General features: G+C 39.0%; 1 protein-coding gene across 1 annotated transcript in view; it reads right to left on the bottom strand.

The window, feature by feature from the left end:
* Nucleotides 1-22607, bottom strand: part of PGM5 (phosphoglucomutase 5) — a 214184-nt gene that overhangs the window by 168518 nt on the left and 23059 nt on the right. Inside the window, exons 3-6 of the mRNA XM_047700288.1 lie at nt 22281-22427; nt 19004-19129; nt 4412-4602; nt 3652-3806 (exon numbers count right to left, since the gene is read on the bottom strand). Of these exons, the coding sequence (XP_047556244.1) occupies nt 3652-3806; nt 4412-4602; nt 19004-19129; nt 22281-22427 (619 nt within the window). The remainder of the gene's footprint in view (nt 1-3651; nt 3807-4411; nt 4603-19003; nt 19130-22280; nt 22428-22607) is intronic.

Genomic DNA, 22607 nt, shown 5'->3' with positions numbered 1-22607 from the left:
CAACACCCAAATGCCACTCACACTGTAGGGAGAGTCAGATCAGCAAAAGGGGATGAAGGTCAAGCTGATTACAGGTGAATTTGAGTGTAAACATGCCAAGGGATGGGCTCTCCTTGTTAAAAAAAAAATGGTCAGAAGGTTGAAATGGAACTCCAGTTTCAGACTTAGTCCCTGAGAATCTTCAGGAGAAAGACCAAGTTCCCATTTATTTTTTATGGTTATGATTTTTTAATCAAATTCTCAACTTTATTTTTATTATATTAGTCACCAAACACTACATCATTAGTTTTTGATGTAGAGTTCAATGATTCATTGTTTGCATGTAACACCCAGTGCTCTGTGGAATCCATGCCTTCCTTAATACCCATCACTGGATTAACCCATCCCCCCAACCCCTCACCTCTGCAACCCTCAGTTTGTTTCCCAGAATCCACAGTTTCTCATGGTTCGTCTCCCCCTCTGATTTCCCCCCTTCACTTTTCTCTTCCTTCTCCTAATGTCCTCCATGCTATTCCTTATGTTCCACATATAAGTGAAACCATATGATAACTCCCATTTAAAAGAAAAAAATCTATGGGACGCCTGGGTGGCTCAGTGGGTTAAAAGAAAAAAATCTAGACCAATTAAGTCTATGTGAGGTGGGAAGTGGAAACCACATGCCTAGAAGAGCAACACCTCGAGTTCCAAAAGCCAAGGTTGGGGAGCAGGCCTGGGGAGCCCAGCAGTGCTAGTTAGGACTCCTCATTTGTTGGCTGAGAGCAGAGGTTCTCGGGGGGCAACAGACAAAGGCACACCCTCTATTCTGGCTGCCTGGAGCATCTGCCCCATCTTCTCCGGTTCCTGCCTGGACAGCGTATTGCTTCTCATTTGTCTTCTCTCCTGAGGCCTGGAGCAGAATGGCTCTGGAGCCCACACCCAGCTCCACTGCTTGAAGAGCCTCATTTGTGCCCTGCCCCCAGAAGAAGGCCTGGCCGGTGGTCAGCCCACTACCTCACAGGCAGGGGAGAAGAGGGATGGATCCCTCATCCGGCCCTCTCATTCTTCCCACTGAGGCTCCACTTCCTGGCGGGTGTCGGGGTAAGTGTGCAGGGGGAGACTGTGCTGTGGGTCCCTCTCCTCATCTTCATGAGTCTAGCCTCATCTCCTCGCTTCTGAGGATGGGACCGAGGGCAACAGGAAGCCCAAGGGAGGACTTGAGTTTGGACGGCGTAACCAATGTAGGCTCATCTGGGGAGCTGTCGCCTGCAGGCCTGCGCAGCCAAGGTTGTCACGTCAGACCCTGAAACTCAGAGTAAGCCCAGCAGCTTCCTCGGAGGCCCCTTGTCCCCTCTCTGGGTTCCTATGGATCTTACAGTCCCACCACTGTGCGATGTAATATTGCAGGGTCATTAAGACCATGCACTCTGCGGGTGTTTGGGTGGCTCCGTGAGTTAAGCATCTGACTCTTGATTTCAGCTCTCAGGTCATGAACTCAGGGTCTTGAGATTGAGCCCTGTGTTGGACTCCATACTGACCGTGGAGCCTGTTTAAGATTCTCTCTCTCCTTCACCCTCTGCCCCTACCCTTGATCTCTCTCTCTCTCTCCCCGTCTCTCTAATGCACTGTGGAGCTGGACCATGCACTGTGGAGCTAGAATGGCGTAGTTAGAATCCCAGTTCCACCCTCGTTAGGCCCTGATCTTGACTAAGTTATTGAACTTCCCTGTACCTCAGTTCCTTCATCGGTAAAATGGGCCACCTCACAGGGTAGTTATGATGACTACCGAGTTTATGGAATGGGCTTACAGCAGAGCCTGGCACAGAATTAGTAAATCAAAATCAATAAGTACAGGGTACTTACACAAAAATAGACATATAGATCAACAGAATTGAATAATAAAGAGCTCAGAAATAAATCCATGCTCATATACTCAATTTATGAGAAAAAAGGCAAGAATATATAATGGAAAAAAGACAGTCTCTTCAATAAATGGTGTTGGAAAAATTGGACAATTCCATGAAAAGAATGGAATCGGACTAGTTTCTTACACATTGCACAAAAATAAGCTCAAAATGAATTAAAAACCTAAATGTGAGACCTGAAACCATAAAAATCCTAGAAGAAAACATAGGCAGTAATTTCTTGGATGTCAGCCACAGAAACATTTTCCTAGATATGTCTCCTCAGGAGGGAGAAATAACAGAAAAAAAAAAAAAAAAAAAGCTCTTACAGAGTGAAGGAAACCACTGACAAAACAAAAAGACAACCTACTAAATGGGAGCAGATATTTACAAATGATATATTCAATGAGGGATTAATATTTAAAATATATAAAATACTTATTCAACTCACAAATTATCTAATTAAAAGTGGGCAGAGGATCTGAATAGACATTTTTCCAAAGAAGACATCCAGATGGCAACACACACATAAAAAGATGCTCAACTTCACTCATTATCAGGGAAACGCAAATCAAAACCACGTGAAATACCACCTCATCCCTCTCAGAATGGCTGGGATAAAATAGACGAGAAATAACAAGTGTTGGTAAGGATGTGGAGAAAAATGAACCCTCGTGGGGCGCCTGGGTGGCTCAGTGGGTTAAAGCCTCTGCCTTCGGCTCCGGGCATGATCTCGGGGTTCTGGGATCGAGCCCCACATCAGGCTCTCTGCTCAGCGGGGAGCCTGCTTCCTCCTCTCTCTCTGCCTGCCTCTCTGCCTACTTGCAATCTCTATCTGTCAAATAAATAAAATCTTTAAAAAAAAAATGAACCCTCATGCGCTGTTGGTGGGAATGGAAATTGATACAGCCACTGTGGAAAAAGTATGAAAGGCCCTCAAAATATTAAAAATACAATTAATACATGATCCAGTAATTCTACTACTGTGTGTTTATTCAAAGGAAATGAAAATACTAATTTGAAAAGATATATACACCTCAATGTTTACTACAGTTTATTTACAAGAGCAAAGATATGGAAGCAAGCCAAGTATCCATCCATACATGAATGGATAAAGAAGAAATGGTATACATATAAAATGGAATATTACTCAGCTATTAAATATAATGTTAAGTGAAATAAGTAAATCAAAGAAAAACAAATACCATATGATTTCACTCGAATGTGGAATTTAAGAAACAAAACCAAAAAAAAGAACAAACAAAAAAACCATACTCCTAAGAACAGAGAACAGACTGACAGATACCAAAGGGGAAGTAGCAGGGGGAAGGGTGAAAGAGGTGAAAGGGACCAAGAGGCCATTCGTCATGACGGGCACTGAGTAATGTATAGAATTGTTGAATCATATTATACACCTGAAAGTAATATAACACTGATATTTCAATTTTATACTTCAATTTTTAAAAAAGGAAATAATATTTTGCACTCACTAGAATTGCTAAAATAAAAAAGACTGGCAAAAAAAAAAAAAAAAAAGGCACAGCAATCACATGTCCCTGAAGTTCTCACAGCTAAGAAGTGGTAAAACCAAGAATCGAGTTCAGGCCACCTAATTCTTCATGCCCCTCCCCGGCACTATACATGTTTCTAAGTTCCCATACTTCCCACAGTTGCCACCAGAGCAGGAGAGAATGAGTGACAGCTAACAACAAAGGCGACACTGACATCAGAAGCCTACCATGAAGTTCTCCAAGGTGACATCCTTGCTTACCTGTCCAGGGCCATGCTGGTGGGCATACTCCTTCCAAACCCTCGAACCCCCATCTGACGGAAATACGGAATGCAAGAGAGGTTGGCAGCAATGATGGCCAGTGAGTCAGAAGGGCTCACGAAGAAGCCATTTCGGCCCAGGATCATATAACGGTCCTGCCAGAAGGAACGGGTGACAAAGATCAGAGAGAGTCATCTGCTGCTAGCTCCCCGTTCCCATAATCATCACAAGCTACTCTACTACCATCCTATATTTAAACAACCTAAAACAACTTGAATGAAGCCAAGGAGAGCATGAGAAACCTTCTTGTAAATTCCTGAATATTGTAGGGCCCAGGACCATGACACAGTTTGGAATGTGTCCCACCTGTTGGAATGCGGATGACTACCTCAAGCGTCAATAGCCTTCATATACTCATCCCATACTCTCCCCCAAATATAACGGAGAACAAGAATTATTGCTGAAATACCTAGTTTCTTAATGTGGTGGTTTTAACTAAACCAACCATAAATAAAGATTTATTGCATGAATATTTTTAAAAGTAATAACTTTTTTATAACATAATGCTACCCTGGAACTACGAAAAGTAAAAGCTGTTTAACTGCAATACGGAAGAGCCATTAAAAAGAAGAGCAGATGCAGAGCCAGTTAGGGTTCGAATGCCCCATATATATCAGCCAGCCCCATGAATTCTCTGGCTTCCAATGCTTGGCTTATTATCTCGTAAAAGGGTCAGCAGGCAGAAAAGTTTCTTACTTACCCCATCAGCATCAAATGCAGCTCCAAATCCATATTCTCCTCCTTTCATAGCTTCCAGAAGCGTTGTTGCATACGTCAAGTTTGGGTCAGGAGGCTGACCTCCAAAATCTTCCAAGGGAACACAGTTTATTGCAGAATTGGCTGGAGCTCCCAGCTCATCACACAGGACTTTTCTCACATAGGGTCCCATGACTAAAAAGAGATATGCGGCAACATGAGATCTTGGCAGAAACCTCCAAAAATGTTCGGTTCTGTTTAGAACAAGAAAGGCCACTTAACAGCACAGGAAAAAAGTTCTACAGGCTTTGTTAAGACACAACACAGAGTGATACTTACTTCAACTACTACTCACTGAGTACCCACCATGTTCCAGTTGCTGTGTTGGGCATATAGATGTATTCAATAGTCAGTTATATAAAATTTTTCTCCAAAACCTTTCTAATATGTTGCCAGAAAGAAACCAACTACTTAATAATGATCCAATGTGTGTTGCTTTTTATGTATTAAAAAATTTGGTTAAATATATGCCAAAGCACTAAAGGCTCTAGCAATGTTCCCTGAGTCTACAATCATTTTAACTCTGCCAAGAATATAATTAGACAATGTAAACAATGGAAGCATGTAAAACTAAGCATATTTTACACAATAAATGCTAAGGAATGGTATTTTCCAGTTGAACATATATTTATGGAGCACCTAACATGGAATTCCTATCTTAAGAATAGAAACATCATATTCAAGCAATGCAAATCACACAGTTTCTAAATTACTGGGCTCCAAATCCAGTAGAGGGATGAGTTAAATCTACAGGTGAGTGATTACAGAAATAAGACTGGTGCTACGCAATGGATATTTATGAAATAATTAGATCTGATGGCTTTCAAGAAGAAACAACCACAGGTAAAAGTTTCAAGAAGGAGGTAGCATTTCTGGAGAGACTTGAAGAAAGAATATAAAATTGATAGGGCGCCTGGGTGTCTCAGTGGGTTAACCCTCTTCCTTCGACTCAGGTCATGATCCCAGGGTCCTGGGATCGAGTCCCCACATCAGGCTCTCTGCTCAGCGGGGAGGCCTGCTTCCCCCCCTCCTCTGCCTGCTTCTCTGCCTACTTGCTATCTCTCTCTCTCTCTCTGTCAAATAAATAAATAAATAAAATCTTTTTTAAAAAATTGATAGAGATGGGGGATAGGGATGCCATCCAAATGGAAAGGACATTATGAACAAGGGAATGGAGCCTGAGGTAGAATATATAGAGCACATTTGGGGAATGCATGTAATCCTTTTAGCTGAAATATATATAAAACATTTTTTTCTAATTAATTTCCACTAACCCAACCCTCAAATTGTGAACATCTTTTGACTTTGCGTGTCCAGCATTTATTTCCCCTTTCTCTAGTTACAATATTTGGGGTTTCCTATGGGGAATAAATCCTTTCCCCATCTTAGTTCTTATAAGTTAAGGTCTGCCCAGTCAATGTCCTCTATCGCTCAGCCAGATAAGTGATTCAGAGGTGGACATATAGAACAAGCGAGGCAATGAGGCTCAAAACCAGATATACTGCTCAAAACATTTAGAAAGAGAAACTGTCTTCCCTCAAGGCCAGTTAATGCTAGAGGAAGAACCTAAAAATCCCTTTCTGGGGAATATGATCAGCCCAATAAGAAAGAACAAAACAAGCCAACAGATGACGTCAAAATAAAGCCCATGGAGGATGAGCTCCACACATGGGTTCAGATATCCCAACAAAATTTTGGTGCCTCATTCTTAAATGTGCCAGGCATCCAAGGATCACTAAACTTTTGAAAAGGGCAATTAACATGAGATCAAAACAAAAGGAATAAAGAGCAACTTAGAAGAAACAGAAACCATACAGGGAGAAGAAAACTCTTAAATATAGATCAGTAACATTTTTTAAGTCAACTTTTAAATTATATAATACAATTATCATAATTATAGGATATTAAATATTTATAAATATTTATATTTATATTTATAAATATTTAAAAATATAAAGGCCTATTAAAAAAATCTTTCTTTTTAAAGATTTTATGTATTTATTTGAGAGTAGGTGAGAGAGAGGGAGAGAAAGCCAGGGGAAGGGCAGAAGGAGAATCAATTTCCCTGATGAACCCTGGGACTATGACCTGAGCCCAAGTCAAATGCTTGACCAATTGAGACACCCATAGAAAACAATCTTACAATTAATTATATCCTTGAAATAAAATACAAATGATAGGAGAGAGGCAAGATGGCAGAGTAGTGGCAGACTGAAATGACATCAGATCCCAGGAGTTCAGCTAGATAGGAATCAAACCATTCCAAACACCTACAAACTCAATAGGAGCTCAAAGAGAAGAAGAGCAGCAATTCTAAGAACAGAAAATCAACCACTTTCTGAAAGGTAGGACATGCGGAGAAGTAAATCCGAAGCAACGGGAAGAGAGACCGCAGGGGAAAGGACCAGCTTCCGGCAAGTGATAGAGCAGCGGAGCATAAAATCAGAACAATTAGAAGTCTGCTACACTGAGGGACATCGCTCCAGAGGCTAAGTGGGGGTGGAGTCCTCAAGGGGACAGTGTGGTCTCAGGTCCAGTAGGGTCACAGAAAGATTGGGGGTGTCTGAGTATGGCAGAGCTCCCAGGTATCAAGCAGGGAAGCCGACTGCACAGACGAAGTTGAGGAGAGGGCTTTCAGCTTGGAGTTACCTTAAACCATGATCCAAGGCACAGTTAAGCAATTGTTCTTCAAGCAAGGACCCCACAAGTGGCATATCCAGGGAGACTCACCTTTCTGCTCCGGGAGGAGCAGTACAAGAGGAATCTGCTGGGTTTGAAGACTCCAAATGGGGCCAAGCACAAGAGAGAAACACTCGGTCACAGGCCAGGTCAGCTTAGAGTGCAGCCTGAGACCAGGCAGATGGGAGGGCCTGACTGCTTTTCTCCAAGGGTGCACTGAGGAGTGCAGTCCCGAGCTCTTGGCTCCTCTGAGCTGGAGATTGGGAGGTCGCCATTTTCATTCCTGTCCTCCAAAGCTCTATAGAAAGCGTTCAGGGAACAAAAGCTCCCGAGCATGAACCTGAGCAGATTACTTAGCCCAGCCCCTGGCAAGGGCAGTGCAATTCCACTTCAGACAAAGACATTTGAGAATCACTGCAACAGGCCCCTCCCCCAGAAGATCAACAAGAACATCCTGAGAAGACCAAGTTTACTGATCAATGAGAAGTGCGGAACTCCAGAGCTAGGGGAAAGTGACACATAGAATTCGTGACTTTTTACCCATGATCCTTTACTCTTGCAAAGTTAAATTTATTTAATTTTATTTTTTTCTTATTCTATTTTCTTAATGTTTCCTCGTTCCTCTTTTAACATTTTTAACTAGTTTATCTTAACAATACCTTTCCTTAAAAAAGTTTTTTTAAAACTTCATTGTTATAGTCATATTTTATCACTTCGTTGTATTTAACCTTATTTTGTGTGTGTGTGTGTATATATATATGTGTGTGTGTGTGTGTGTGTTTCTAAAAAATTGTGGGATACAATTTCTTCTAATAGATCAAAATATACTCTAGTCTAGCACATGGCTTTGTTCTAGTCTCCAGCCTGAGCACATTCCCTCCACTTTTTTTTTTCTTTTTCCAACCATCTTAACAATAGTTATTTTAATTTTTTTTTTAATTTTCATCTTTACAATCATCGTGTTTACCCTTCTTTTTCTATATATACAAGTTTTTCTTCCATTAAAATTTTGGGAGATAGATTCTTCTAAGACCAAAATACACCCAAAATCAAGTGAATGGCTCTGTTCTATTCACCAATCTAATATATATGTATAATTTTTTTTTCTTTCTTTTTTCCCCCTTTCTTCTTCCCCCGGTTTTGGATCTCTTCTGATTTGGTTAGCATACATTTTTCTGGGGTCCTTGCCACACTTTTAGTATTTTCTCTCATTCATATATTCTTATCTGGATAAAATGACAAGGTGGAAAAACTCACCACAAAAAAAAAGAACAAGAGGCAGTATCGAAGGCTAGAGACCTAATCAACACAGACATTGGTAATATGTCAGAACTAGAGTTCAGAATGACGATTCTCAAGGTGCTAGCTGTGCTCGAAAAAGGCATGGAAGATATTAGAGAAACCCCTTCTGGAGAAATAAAATCCCTTTCTGGAGAAATAAAATCCCTTTCTGGAGAAATAAAAGAACTAAAATCTAACCTAGTTGAAATAAAAAAGTTATTAAAGAGGTGCAATCAAAACTGGAGGCTCTTACTGCTAGGATAAATGAGGCAGAAGAGAGAAATAGTGATATAGAAGACCAAATGATGGAGAATACAGAAGCTGAGCAAAAGAAAGACACACTACTGCTGGACCACAAGGGAAGAATTTGAGAGATAAATGACAGCATAAGATGAAACACTATTAGAATAGTTGGGATTCCAGAAGAAGAAGAAAGAGACAGAGGGACAGAAGGTATATTAGAGTTAATTATAGTAGAGAATGTCCCTAATATGGCAAAGGAAACAAGCATCAAACTCCAGGAGGCATAGAGAACCCCCCTCAAAATCAATAAGAATAGGTCCATACCCTGTCATCTAATAGTAAAATTTACAAGTTTTAGTGACAAAGACAAAATCCTGAAAGCAGCTCAGGACAAGAAATCTGTAACATACAGTGGTAGAAATATTAGATTGGCAGCAGACTTATCCACAGAGACCTGGCAGGCCAGAAAGAACTGGCATGGTATATTCAAAGCACTAAGCTAGAAAAATATGCAGCCAAGAATACTATATCCAGCTAGGCTATCATTGAAAATAAGAGGAGAGATAAAAATCATCCAGGACAGGGGTGCCTGGGTGCCTCAGTGGGTTAAGTCCTCTGCCTTCGGCTCAAGTCATGATCAAGGTCTTGGGATCAAGCCCCACATCGGGCTCTCTGCTCAGCAGGGAGCCTTCTTCCCCCTCTCTCTCTGCCTGCCTCTCTGCCCACTTACGATCTCTCTCACTCTGTATCAAATAAATAAATAAATAAATAAAATCTTAAAAAAAAAAAAAAAGCTCCAGGACAAACAAAAATTAAAAGAATTTGCAAACACCAAATCAGCCCTACAGGAAATATTGAAAGGGGTCCTCTAAGCAAAGAGAGAGCCTAAAAGTAGTAGACTGGAAAGGAACAGAAACAATATAGAGTAACAGTCGCTTTACAAGCAATACAATGGCACTAAATTCATATCTTTTAATAGTTACCCTGAATGTAAATGGGCTAAATGACCCCGATCAAATACACACAATATCAGAATGGATAAAAAACCAAAACCCGTCAACATGCTGTCTACAAGAAACTCATTTTAGACCCAAAGACACCTCCAGATTTAAAGTGAGGGGGTGGAAAACAATTTGCCATGCTAATGGACATCAAAAGAAATGTGGGGTGGCAATCCTTATATCAGATCAATTAGATTTTAAGCCAAAGACTACAATAAGAGATGAGGAAGGACACTATATCATATTTAAAGGGCTATCCAAAAAGAAGATCTAACAATTTTAAATATCTATGCCCCTAACATGGGAGCAGCCAACTATATAAACCAATAAATAACAAAATCTAAGAAACACATCAACAATAATACAATAATAGTAGGGGTCTTTAACAACCTCCTCACTGAAATGGACAGATCATCCAAGCAAAAGATCAACAAGGAAATAAAGGCCTTAAATGACACACTGGACCAGATGGACATCACAGATATATTCAGAACTTTTCATCTCAAAGCAACAGAATACACATTCTTCTCTGGAGCACATGGAACATTCTCCAGAATAGATCACATCCTGTAGGGGTCACAAATCAGGTCTCAACTGGTACCAAAAGATTGGGATCATTCCCTGCATATTTTCAGACCACAGTGCTCTGAAGCTAGAACTCAATCACAAGAGGAAATTTGGAAAGAACCCAAATACATGGAGACTAAAGAGCATCCTTCTAAAGAATGAAAGGGTCAACCAGGAAATTAAAGAAGAATTGAAAAAATTCATGGAAACAAATGATAATGAAAACACAACGGTTGAAAATCTGTGGGACACAGCAAAGGCAGTCCTGAGAGGAAAATACATAGCGATACAAGCCTTTCTCAAGAAACAAGAAAGGTCTCAAATACACAACCTAACCCTACACCTAAAGGAGCTGGAGAAAGAACAACAAAGAAAGCCTAAACCCAGCAAGAGAAGAGAAATAATAAAGATCAGAGCAGAAATCAATGAAATAGAAGCCAAAAAAAACAATAGAACAAATCAACGAAACTAGGAGCTGGTTCTTTGAAAGAATTAATAAGATTGATAAACCCCTGGCCAGACTTATCAAAAAGAAAAGAGAAAGGACCCAAATAAATAAAATCATGAATGAAAGAGGAGAGATCACAACAAACACCAAAGAAATACAAACAATTATAAGAACATATTACGAGCAACAATACACCAGCAAATTTGACAATCTGGAAGAAATGGATGCATTCCTAGAGACATATAAACTATCAAAACTGAACCAGAAAGACATAGAAAACCTGAACAGACCCATAACCAGTAAGGACATTGAAGCAGTCATCAAAAATCTCCCAACAAATGAGAGCCCAGAGCCAGACAGCTTCCCAGGGGAATTCTACCAAACATTTAAAAAAGAATTAATACCTATTCTCCTGAAACTGTTCCAAAAAATAGAAATGGAAGGAAAACTTCCAAACTCCTTTTATGAGTTTGATCCCAAAACCAGACAAAGACCTCACCAAAAAGGAGAATTACAGGCTAGTATCCTTGATGAAAACAGATGCAAAAATTCTCACCAAAATACTACCCAATAGGATTCAACAGAACATTAGAAGGATTATTCACCACGAATAAGTGGGATTTATTCCTGGGCTGCAAGGTTGGTTCAACATCCACAAAGCAATCAATGTGATACAATACATTAATAAAAGAAAGAACAAGAACCATACGATACTCTCAATAGATGCTTAAAAAAGCATTTGACAATGTACAGCATCCTTTCTTCATCAAAACTCTTCAAAGTGTAGGGATAAAGGGTACCTAACTTAATATCATCAAAACCATCTATGAAAAACGCAGAGCAAATATCATTCTCAATGGGGAAAAAACTTTTCCCCTAAGCTCAGGAACATAGCAGGGATGTCCACTGTCACCACTGCTATTCAACATAATAGTAGTAGTAGTAGAAGTCCTAGCCTCAGCAATCAGACAACAAAAAGAAATAAAAGCCCTCCAAATCAGCAAAGAAGAAGTCAAACTCTCACTCTTTGCAGATGATATGATAGTTTATATGGAAAACCCAAAAGAATCCACTCCAAAACTTCTAGAACTCATACAGGAATTCAGTAAAATGTCAGGATATAAAATCAATGCACAGAAATCAGTTGTATTTCTATACACCAACAGAAAAACAAAAGAAGGAGAAATTAAGGAGTTGATGCCATTAACAAATGCACCCAAAACCATAAGATACCTAGGAATAAACCTAACCAAAGAGGCAAAGAATCTGTACTCAGAAAACTATAAAGTACTCTTGAAGGAAATTGAGGAAGACACAATGAAATGGAAAAGCGTTCCATGCTCATGGATTAGAAGGACAAATATTGTGAAAATGTCTATGCTACCTAAAGCAATCTATATGTTTAATGCAATCCCTATTAAATTACCATCTATTTTTTTTCAAAGAAATGGTACAAAGAATCCTAAAATTTATATGGAACCAGAAAAGACCCCAAATAGCCAGAAGAATGTTGAAAAAGAAAGCCAAAGTTGGTGGCATCACAATTCCAGACTTCAAGCTCTATTACTAAGCTGTCATCATCAAGACAGTATGGTACTGGCACAAAAACAAACACATAGATCAGTGGAACAGAATAGAGAGCCCAGAAATAGACCCTCAACTCTATGGTTAATTAATTTTCAACAAAGCAGGAAAGAATGTCCAATGGAAAAAAGACAGTCTCTTCAACAAATGGTGTTGGGAAAACTGGACAGCCACATGCAGAAGAATGAAACTGGACCATTTCCTTATACCACACACAAAAATAGACTCCATATGGATGAACGACCTCAATGTGAGACAGGAATCCATCAAAATCCTTGAGGAGAACACAGGCAGCAACCTCTTCAACCTCAGCCACAGCAACTTCTTCCTAGAAGCATCGCCAAAGGTAAGGGAAGCAAGGACAAAAATGAACTATTGGGACTTCATCAAGATCAAAACCTTTTGCACAGCAAAGGAAACAGTCAAAAAAACCAAAAGACAATGAACAGTAGAATGGGAGAAGATATTTGCAAATGACATATCAGATAAAGGGCTAGTATCCAAAATCTAGAAAGAACTTAACAAACTCAACACCCAAAGAACAAATAATGTAATCAAGAAATGGGCAAAGGACATGAACAGACATTTCTGCAAAGAAGACATACAAATGGCCAACAGACATGTGAAAAAGTGCTCAAGATCACTTGGCATCAGGGAAATACAAATCGAAACCACAATAAGATACCACCTCACATCAGTCAGAATGGCTAAAGTTAACAAGTCAGGAAATGACAGATGTCGGAGAGGATATGGAGAAGGGGGAACCCTCCTACACTGCTGGTTGGAATGCAAGCTGGTGCAGTCACGCTGGAAAACACCATGGAGGTTCCTCAGAAGGCTGAAAATAGAGCTACCCTACGACCCAGCAATCGTACTAATAGGTATTTACCCCAAACATACAAATGTAGTGATCCGAAGGGGCACGTGCACCCAAATGTTTATAGCAGCAGTGTCCACAATAGCCAAACTATGGAAAGAACCTAGATGTCCATCAACAGATGAATAGATAAAGATGTGGTGTGTGTGTGTGTGTGTGTGTGTGTGTGTGTGTATGTATATATATATATATATATATATATATATATATATATATATATATAGTGGAATACTATGGAGCCATCAAAAGAAATCAGATCTTGCCATTTGCAATGATGTGGAAGGAACTAAAGGGTATTATGCTGAGCAAAGTAAGTCAATCAGAGAAAGGCAATTGGAGAGGCAGAGTGGGGGGTTTGTGGGGTAGGGAAGGAAAAAATGAAACAAGATGGGACCGGGAGGGAGATAAACCATAAGAGACTCTTAACTTATAAAACAGAGGGTTGGTGGGGGTGGGGGTGGAGAGGGTGACTGGGTTATTGACATTGGGGAGGGTATGTGCTATGGTGAGTGCTGTGAAGTGTGTAAGCCTGATGATTCACAAACCTGTACCCTCTGCGGCAAAAAATACATTACATGTTAATAAAAATAATTAATTTTAAAAATCAGAAAAAATACAAATGATAAAGCAAATAGCAAGTAGAAAATTCTGATAGGCTCTGTATTTGATGGTAATTGCTTAAGTATTTATCTGGACACCAAAGGCCATATATTGCATATAATTTATAAGATTTAATGTTGTTTTTGAAAAACTGGTGGCCAAATACAATTTGTATTTACAAACACAAATTTATTTGGATTTATATTACAAATGTAATGTATTATAGCACTTAATCTTTTTTTATTACTTTGTTTGAATTTAAATTCAATTAATTAACATACAGTGTATATTATTAGTTTCAGAGGTAGAGTTCAGTGATTCATCAGTCTTATATATAACACCCAGTGCTCATTACATCCTCTGCTCTCTTAATGTCCATCACCCAGTTACTCTATCCCACCACCCACTGTCCCCTCAGCAGCCCTCAGTTTGTTTATGATTAACAGTTTCTTATGGTTTTCCTCCCTCTCTGTTTTTATCTTGCTTTATTTTTCCTTCCCTTCTGCTATGCTCCTGTTTTCTTTCTTAAATTCCACATATGAATGAAGTCACATAATTGTCTTTCTCTGAGTAACTTATTTCACTTAGCATAAACCCTCTAGTTCCAACCACATTATTGCAAATGGCAAGATTTCTTTTTTGATGGCTGAGTAATATTCCATTGTGTATATATACCACATCTCTTTTACTTACTCATCTGTTGATGGACATAAGAGCTTTTCCCACAATTTGGCTACTGTAGACATTGCTGCTATAAACTTTGGGGTGCAAGTATCCCTCTGAATCACTACATTTGTATCATTGGGGTAAACACCCAGTAGTGTGCTGGGTCATAGGATAGCTCTATTTTCAATTTTTTGGGGAACATCCATGATGTTTTCCAGAGTGGCTGCACCAGCTAATATTTCCACCAACAGTGAGAGAAGGTTCCCTCTTCTCTGCATCCTTGTCATCATCTGTCATTTCCTGGCTTATTAATTTTAGCCATTCTGACCAGTTTGAGATATTGTCTCATTGTGGTTCTGATTTGTAGTTCCCTGATACCAAGTGATGTGGTGCATTTTTTTCATGTGTCTGTTGGCCATTTGTATATCTTCTTTGGAGAAATGTCTGTTTGTGTCTTCTGCCCATTTCTTGATTGGATTTATCTGTACTCTGCCTGTTGAGTTTGTTAAGTTCTTTCTAGATTTTGGATACTAGCCCTTTATCTGGTTAGACATTTACAAGTATCTTCTCCCATTCTGTAAGTTGTCTCTTGGTTTTGTTGACTGTTTTCTTCGCTGGGCAAAAGCTTTTTATCTTGATGAAATCCAATAGTTCATTTTTGCCTTTGTTTTCCTTGTGTTTAGAGACATGTTTAGCAGGTCAGAAAGACTGCTGCCTTTGCTCTTCTCTAGGATTTTGACAAATTCCTGTCTCCCATTGGGGTCTTTCATTCATTTTGAGTCTATTTTTGTGTAGGGTGCACGAAAATGGTCCAGAGTCATTCTTCATGTGGCTGTCTGATTTTCCCAACACCATTTGTGGAAGAGACAAATTTCCATTTGACATTCTTTCCTGCTTTGTCAAAGACTAGATGACCACAGCGTTGAGGGTCTGCTTCTGGGTTCTCTATTCTGTTGCACTGGTCTGTTTTTGTGCCAGTACCATACTATCTCAATGATTACAGCTTTGTAATAGAGCTTTAAGTCTTTCATTGTTATGCCACTAGCTTTGGTTTTCCTCTCTTTCTTTTTTTTTTTAAGTTTTTATTTATTTATTTGACAGAGATCACAAGCAGGCAGAGAAGTAGGCGAGGGGTGGGGGGAAGCAGGCTCCCCACTGAACAGAGAGCCCAATGTGGGGTTTGATCTCAGGACCCTGAGATCATGACCTGAGCTGAAGGCAGAGGCTTAACCTACTGAGCCACCCAGGTGCCCCTAGCTTTGGTTTTCTTTTTCAACATTCCTTTGGCCATTCAGGATCTTTTCTGGTTCCATACAAATTTTAGGATTATTTGTTCCAGCTTTGTGAAAAATGTTGATGGTATTTTGATAGGGATTACACTGAATATATAAATTGCTGTAGGTAGCATAGACATTTTTTTAAAAGATTTTATTTATCTAGGCAGAGAGGGGGAAGCAGGCTACCTGCTGAGCAGAGAGCCTGATGCAGGGCTCGATCCCAGGACCCTGAGATCATGACCTGAGCCAAAGGCAGAGGCTTAACCCACTGAGCCACCCAGGTTCCCCATAGGCATTTAAACAATATTTGTTCTTCCAATCCATGAGCATGAAACGTTTTTTCATTTTTGTCTTCCTCAACTTCTTTCATGAGTGTTCTCTAGTTTTCAGAGTATAGATCCTTTGCCTTCTTGGTTAGGTTCATTCCTAGATATCCTATGGTTTTTGGTGCAATTGTAAATGGGATTGATTCCTTCATTTCTCTTTCTTCTGTCTCATTGTTAGTGTATAGAAATGCTACTTATTTCTGTGCATTGATTTTATATCCTGTCACACTGCTGACTTCCTTTATGAGTTCGAGCAATTTGGGGTGCAGTCTTTCGTATTTTCTACGTAGACTATCATATCATCTGTAAAGAGTGAAAGCTTACTTCTTTGTTGATTCAGATATCTTTTATTTCTTTTCGTTGTCTGATTGTTGAACCTAGGACTTCTAATATTATGTTGAACAACAGTGGTGAGAGTGGACATCCCTGCCATATTCCTGACCTTAGGGGAAAAGCTCTCAGTTTTTCCCCATTGAGAACGATACTTGCTGTGGGGTTTTCACATATGGCTTTTATGATGTTGAGGTATGTTCCTTCTATCCCTACACAGTGAAGAGTTTTAATTAAGAAAAGATGATGTACTTTGTCAAATGTTTTTTCTGCATCAATAGAGAAGATCATATGGTCCTGGATCTTTCTTTAATTAATGTAGTGTAACACATTGATTAATTTGTGGATACTGAACCACCCTTGCAACCAAGGAATAAATCCTACTTGGTCGTGGTGAATAATTCTTTTAATGTACTGTTGGATCCTACTGGTAGTATCTTGGTGAGAAATTGACATCCATGTTCATCAGAGACACTGATCTTTAATTCTTTTTGGCAAGGTCTTGGTCTGGTTTTGGGATCAAGGTAATACTGGCCTCATAGGATGACTTTGGCAGTTTTCTTTCCATTTCTATTTTTTGAAACAGCTTCAGAAGTATAGGTATTAATTCTTCTTTAAATGTTTGGTAGAATACCTCTGGGACACGGTCCAGCCCCAGACTCTTGTTTTTTTGGGAGATTTTTGATTACTGCTACAGTTTCCTTGCTGGTTATGGGTCTGTTCATGTTTTCTATTTCTTCCTGGTTCAGTTTAGAAATACAATATGGAACTGAAAAACATAATGGAAGGACTTGGAGATAAAGTTGAGGAAACCTCCCAGAACAGAGCACAAAACAAAGAAAAAGAACATCGGTGGTAGGGGCAGAGGAGAATCAGATAACTAAAGAATTAGTCCAGTAGGTTCAATACTTAAAAATAACCATTCTGGAAAGAAAGAAAGTAAAGAAATAATAGAGGAAATCACTCAAGAAGCTATTTCCCAGAATTAAAGGACTCAAGTTTCCAGATTAAGAGGATCCGCCAGGAACCCAGCACAATAGAGGAAAATAGTCCCACATCAAGACTCAACATTGCAAAACGTAGGAACACTGATGATAAGCCAAAGGCCTGAAAAGCCTCCTGAAAAGAAAAAGAAAAGATTTCATATCATCAATTAAAAATCACAATAGCATCAGATTTCCCAAGTTCAATGTGATGGCTATAAGGCAATGCAGCAATGCCCTGAAACTTCTGAAAGGAAATAGTATCCATTGTAGAGTTCTATATCCAGGCAATATCAATTAAGAGAAGGAAATAAGAAAGGCATTTCCAGGTATGCAATGCCTCAACACATTTACTTCCCATCACTTTTCTTTCAGAGCTTCTGGAGAATGGGTTCCTCCAAGAGGCAGGAGTAAATCACAAAAATGCAAGACAAAGGATCCAGATATAAGGAGAGCCAACACAAAAGAGAATAACTAGAATGATGATAAGGATAAGAGCAACTCAGAAAGGAATCCGTGCAGAGCAGAGCAAATCAGGAGCATGAGATGAGAAGATTTAGACTCTGGGAGAGGATGGGGGTTAGTAGTGGTAAATACATCTAACAAAAACTATGCAATGAGAAAACAAGACAAAGGAAATAAAAGAGTTGTGCTGTGAGAAAATATTACTACAGTATTTTACATGGCTCAGCAGTGTTCTAATAATGGAGACACTGGATACTGATCTCACCAAAATGATGATATAATTAGTTGAGGGAATTGTGCTTGGATTTAGTGAATGGAGAGGGTGAAAGAGAGTTGGTGGGGAGGTGGGCTTAGATTTTTTTCAAATAAACGTTGAACTACTTGACTGCTTAAACTATATGTGTGTACAGTGATCAAAATAGATTTTGCGGGGGCACCTGGGTGGCTCAGTCGGTTAAGCATCTGCCTTTGGCTCAGGTCATTATCTCAGGGTCCTAGGATCAAGCCCCATGTCAGGTTCCCTGCTCAGTGGGAAGTCTGTTTTTCCCTCTCCCTCTCCCTCTGTTTCTCCCCTCCACCTATGCTCTCTCTTTCTCTCTCAAATAAATATTTTTTAAAAATAGATTTTTTTTAAATGACTACAATTAACTATCCATTCCACACGTGAATAGACATAGTCTCCGACTCATTTTTTCACCACTATCTTAATTTGCTTCGAAAGAGAGAAGTTACCAGGACAGGGAACTGGGGAGAGGTTGCACAAAATGCAAGAAGAGGAGTGTGAGATCCAGACTTCCAGTTATGGAATGAATAAATCATGCAGATGAAAGGTGCAGCATAAGGAATATAGTCTATTGTATTGTAATAGCATTGCATGGTGACAGATGGTAGCTACATGTGTGGTGAGCAGAGCATAACATATAGAACTGTCAAATCACTATGTCATTCACCTGAAACTATTCTAACAATATGTGTCAACTACACTTCAATTAAAAATGGTATATATATATTTTTAAAAAACTAAGTAAGAAAAAAGAGAGAGAGAAGTTAAAACTGTGAGGTTTTCCAGAACATTCCAAATATCTGAACATACACATGTTGTGTGAATATCTATGAATCCAATCTTCCTCATAATCTCAGAAACCCAGCATGGGTAGAGGTCTCCTTAATATTTCTCATTCACCAAATGGGAGAAGACCAGGAATTTACCTCCATGCATCGCGTCAACTCGGATCTTCAGTTGGCCAGGCCCTGTCAGCAAACTCTTGATGGCATTAAAGTCAAAGATGGTCCGAAGGAGGTTGAGATAGATATCTACTGGGTCCACTATCTCCACTAAGGATAGAAGAATAAAGGGAAATATCATTGACCATACCCATGAAGAACACTGGGAAGTGTAAAAAAGAATCACTACCCTAACAGCATGAAGTTCTGACCACAATCCCATCATAACCCTAGCCATCATGCAGGAAGCCAAGTGTCCATTTGTACACTAAGTCACAAAATTAAGGCACAATCAAGATCCTACAAACTTTTTTGGTCATAAATGGGTATACATAATACAAGTTATACATTCCTCTTTGCAAATGAAGAATCAAACACAAAATTAAGTAATTAAGATAAAACTGCACCCTTTTATCCCATCTTCCTTCCACCACATCCCTCCCAAAGAAGGCACACAGCTCAATGCTAAGAGACATCTTGGCACACCCAAATGTCTCTCCTGTGGAGGTAAGCCAAAGAATCACTCGGGGGGCTTAAAGGGTCACTTTAGCAGTGGCCCTTACTTTCTAAATGCCATTATGCCAACCAAATCCAGGGTTAGATTGGTGATGAAGGATACATTCCTGAGTTTGTACTGTGTGCCCAACCCAGTACCCATTTCAGGCTGAATGCCAAATATTTAGAAACCTTCATTAAACATAAGTATTCCCCAATGTTTGGTACCCCCCAGTGACCAGGAACCCAAAACTAGTCTTTTCCACTTATTTGACAGATATACACAATGCAAAATCCATTACATTTTTCAAACTTGGCCATCAACATATAATTAATACTAAGAAAGTATTTTCCTAGAATACTAGATATTTGACTCTTTTAGCACGAAAATTTGTCCATAAACCCTGCTTTTAAGTTCATAGTTAAATTTTGAAACATATGTATGTTGTTTTTCAAAATTTTCAAATACATACTACTTTGGAATTCTGAAATACTTAAACCTGCACAAAGGATATGACCAATCCACTTTTAATAATTTTCAGTAAATCCCAGCTATAATATTTAATGGATGGAATTATAATATGTTATAATTAGATAGATAAAACTATTCCTTCACCTGGTCAAATACCATCTAAAAATATTTTTCAGGGGCACCTGGGTGGCTCAGTGGGTTAAGCCTCTGCCTTCAGCTGAGGTCATGACCTCAGGGTCCTGGGATCGAGCCCCACATCAGGCTCTCTGCTCAGCAGGGAGCCTGCTTCCCCTGTCTCTCTCTGCCTGCCTCTCTGCCTACTCGTGATCTCTGTCAAATAAATAAATCAATTATTTTTTTAAACAAATAAAAATATTTTTCCTTGCACTTAAGTTAATATAGTATGTATCCCCATTTAAATATAATGTAATTATTTTTGCATGAACACAAATCATTTTTAATCTTTTGGCCTGAGAATAATATTAATTCATACAATAAATTAAGAATTTAATCTTTATGAAATATATATGTAAAATGGTTATAATGGTAAACTTTATGTATATTATACCATAATAAAAAATTACTATATGAAATAAAAGATCATATTCTTTTAGATATAGAAGTCTTACTCCACAATATGGGATAATATTTTTAGCTATTTTATTCTGGTTCTTTAATTCTTGAACTACTTGCCTAAATATACTTGGTATTCATAGCAGATAACACATAGTAAACAGAAATGTAAAAAACAAGGAAGCAAGTAAAAGTCAGTGAAAATTGAAAGTTCATATCAAATAGTTCAGGCTCTTGAACCCTTAAGGTGAAATGCCAAGAAATGATGTGTTTGCAATTAACTCAAAGGCTTGCTCAACATTTAAAACACCAAGAACCCAGCACGTAAATTATCCCAAACAATTATCTTCAAATTCTTCTTGGGAGCCAGGGTATTCTTCTACCCACCTCCTGGTATTCACAGCATCTTAGAAACCTCATCATATTAGCAATATGACGACAGAAACAGACTGAACCTGAGCTTACCAACGAGACCAATGATTTAGGTCTCTTAGGCAAGCATAAAAATTGTGAAGATACCAGAAGTAAATAAATCATTTGTAACTTCTTCCTGATGGTAATGTCTGATTTTTCCCAGTCATCTTATTGTCCAATTTTTCCAAATATACATAAATGAGCATATTTAAATCCGTTTCATCTACTATACCCCCATTTATGGATGTCAAACCGCTGTGTGTTCATGTATGTGTGTGTGCTCCCAGCGAGATTAATAAAAGGAGACACCATTATTTCCAATATCACATGGCTTCTGATGAATTTCTGCTGGTTAGCTAAGCGAGCAATTCTCAAAATCCTTCAAGAAGAAGATACTAGTGTTGGCTTAACAGTGTGACACCTCAATGTCCATTTCAAGCTCTCCTCTGCTTGTCCCTTCAATGCCATGCGGCTGCGAGCCTGGTATTTAATCTTTTCAGCTAAATTAATTTATTTGTCAAACAAGGAAAATATTTTAACACAGACTGTATTTAAGCGTATAGGACATTAAAGGAGTAAAAAGTTGGTATATGACTAATTGTATATGTTCTAGGAAAAAGCAACAGGGTAAAAGAGGGGGGACTAATATGCATATACATGATATTAGTGATGTTATACGGTTCAGTATTAATCTGTAAAATTAAAAGTTATAATCCGAGTACTTCAGAAGTTTCAATCAGTCTACATTGTAGGATATTTGGGGCAATTTCATTCCATTCTTTGCCTCAATCCGTTTGGTGTTTACTGAGTTCCTTTCAAAAATCTCCTCACATAGTGCTTGATATAGAATGGTGATCCCTCGCGCGTTGAATCAAGGTGAACAGCATGGTTCTGACTTGGAAAGAAATCTCCTACCTTCCATGGGAAATTTTAGTAGCCCCATTACCTTGTTAGTTCTCTTCTTCACTGTGTAAAATATTCCAGTGTCTTCACTGTAATTGATTAGAAAAGTGAAGACATGTTTTGGCGACTCATAGCCTATTCTTGGGATGCCATAAGGGAGTCAGCTGTGACATTTTTCCAATGTTGAAAGTGATCTAGAATTTGGGAAGTCATTTTTGAAATTGCCAGTCCTGAGTATCTTGGCTGCTCCCACTTCCCCGTGCACCACAGTCATATTACATCTGTTTATCAAGTCACTCCCAAAATAGACCATCCAATCACTTTAGGGTGTGCCCTCCCATGCAGGAAGCAGAGTCACCGCCACCCATGGAATGACTCTGACTTCTTCAAAATATAATCTATTACCTCTAAATGGCTTGAATTTGTTCTCCAGGTCAAATTCTTGTCTTCCAAGCCGAGATAGGTCAATTCGAAGATCAGGGCATATGGCATATTCCTCGATTGTTTTGCTGATCTGGTAGATTTTGTCTGAGACCACATCTGGTGCAGGACCTGCATTTAGAAATAGCACACCACCAAAACTCAATTTTTTAAAAAGCATCTGCAACTTCAATCAGAGGCATGTTCCCTCCTTCACCACGAAGCAAAAGAAAGATTCATTTGTTCTCGAAACAATGGACAACAGTTCACAGTTCAACTGTTCTCCATATTCCCTATGTTGTATTCACCCAC

The sequence above is a fragment of the Lutra lutra genome, chromosome 13, assembly GCF_902655055.1.
Source record: "Lutra lutra chromosome 13, mLutLut1.2, whole genome shotgun sequence".
In the NCBI taxonomy this organism is placed as follows: Eukaryota; Metazoa; Chordata; class Mammalia; order Carnivora; family Mustelidae; genus Lutra; species Lutra lutra.
Note: the sequence above shows the minus strand (reverse complement) of the source record. Positions and strands in the feature narration are given on the sequence as shown.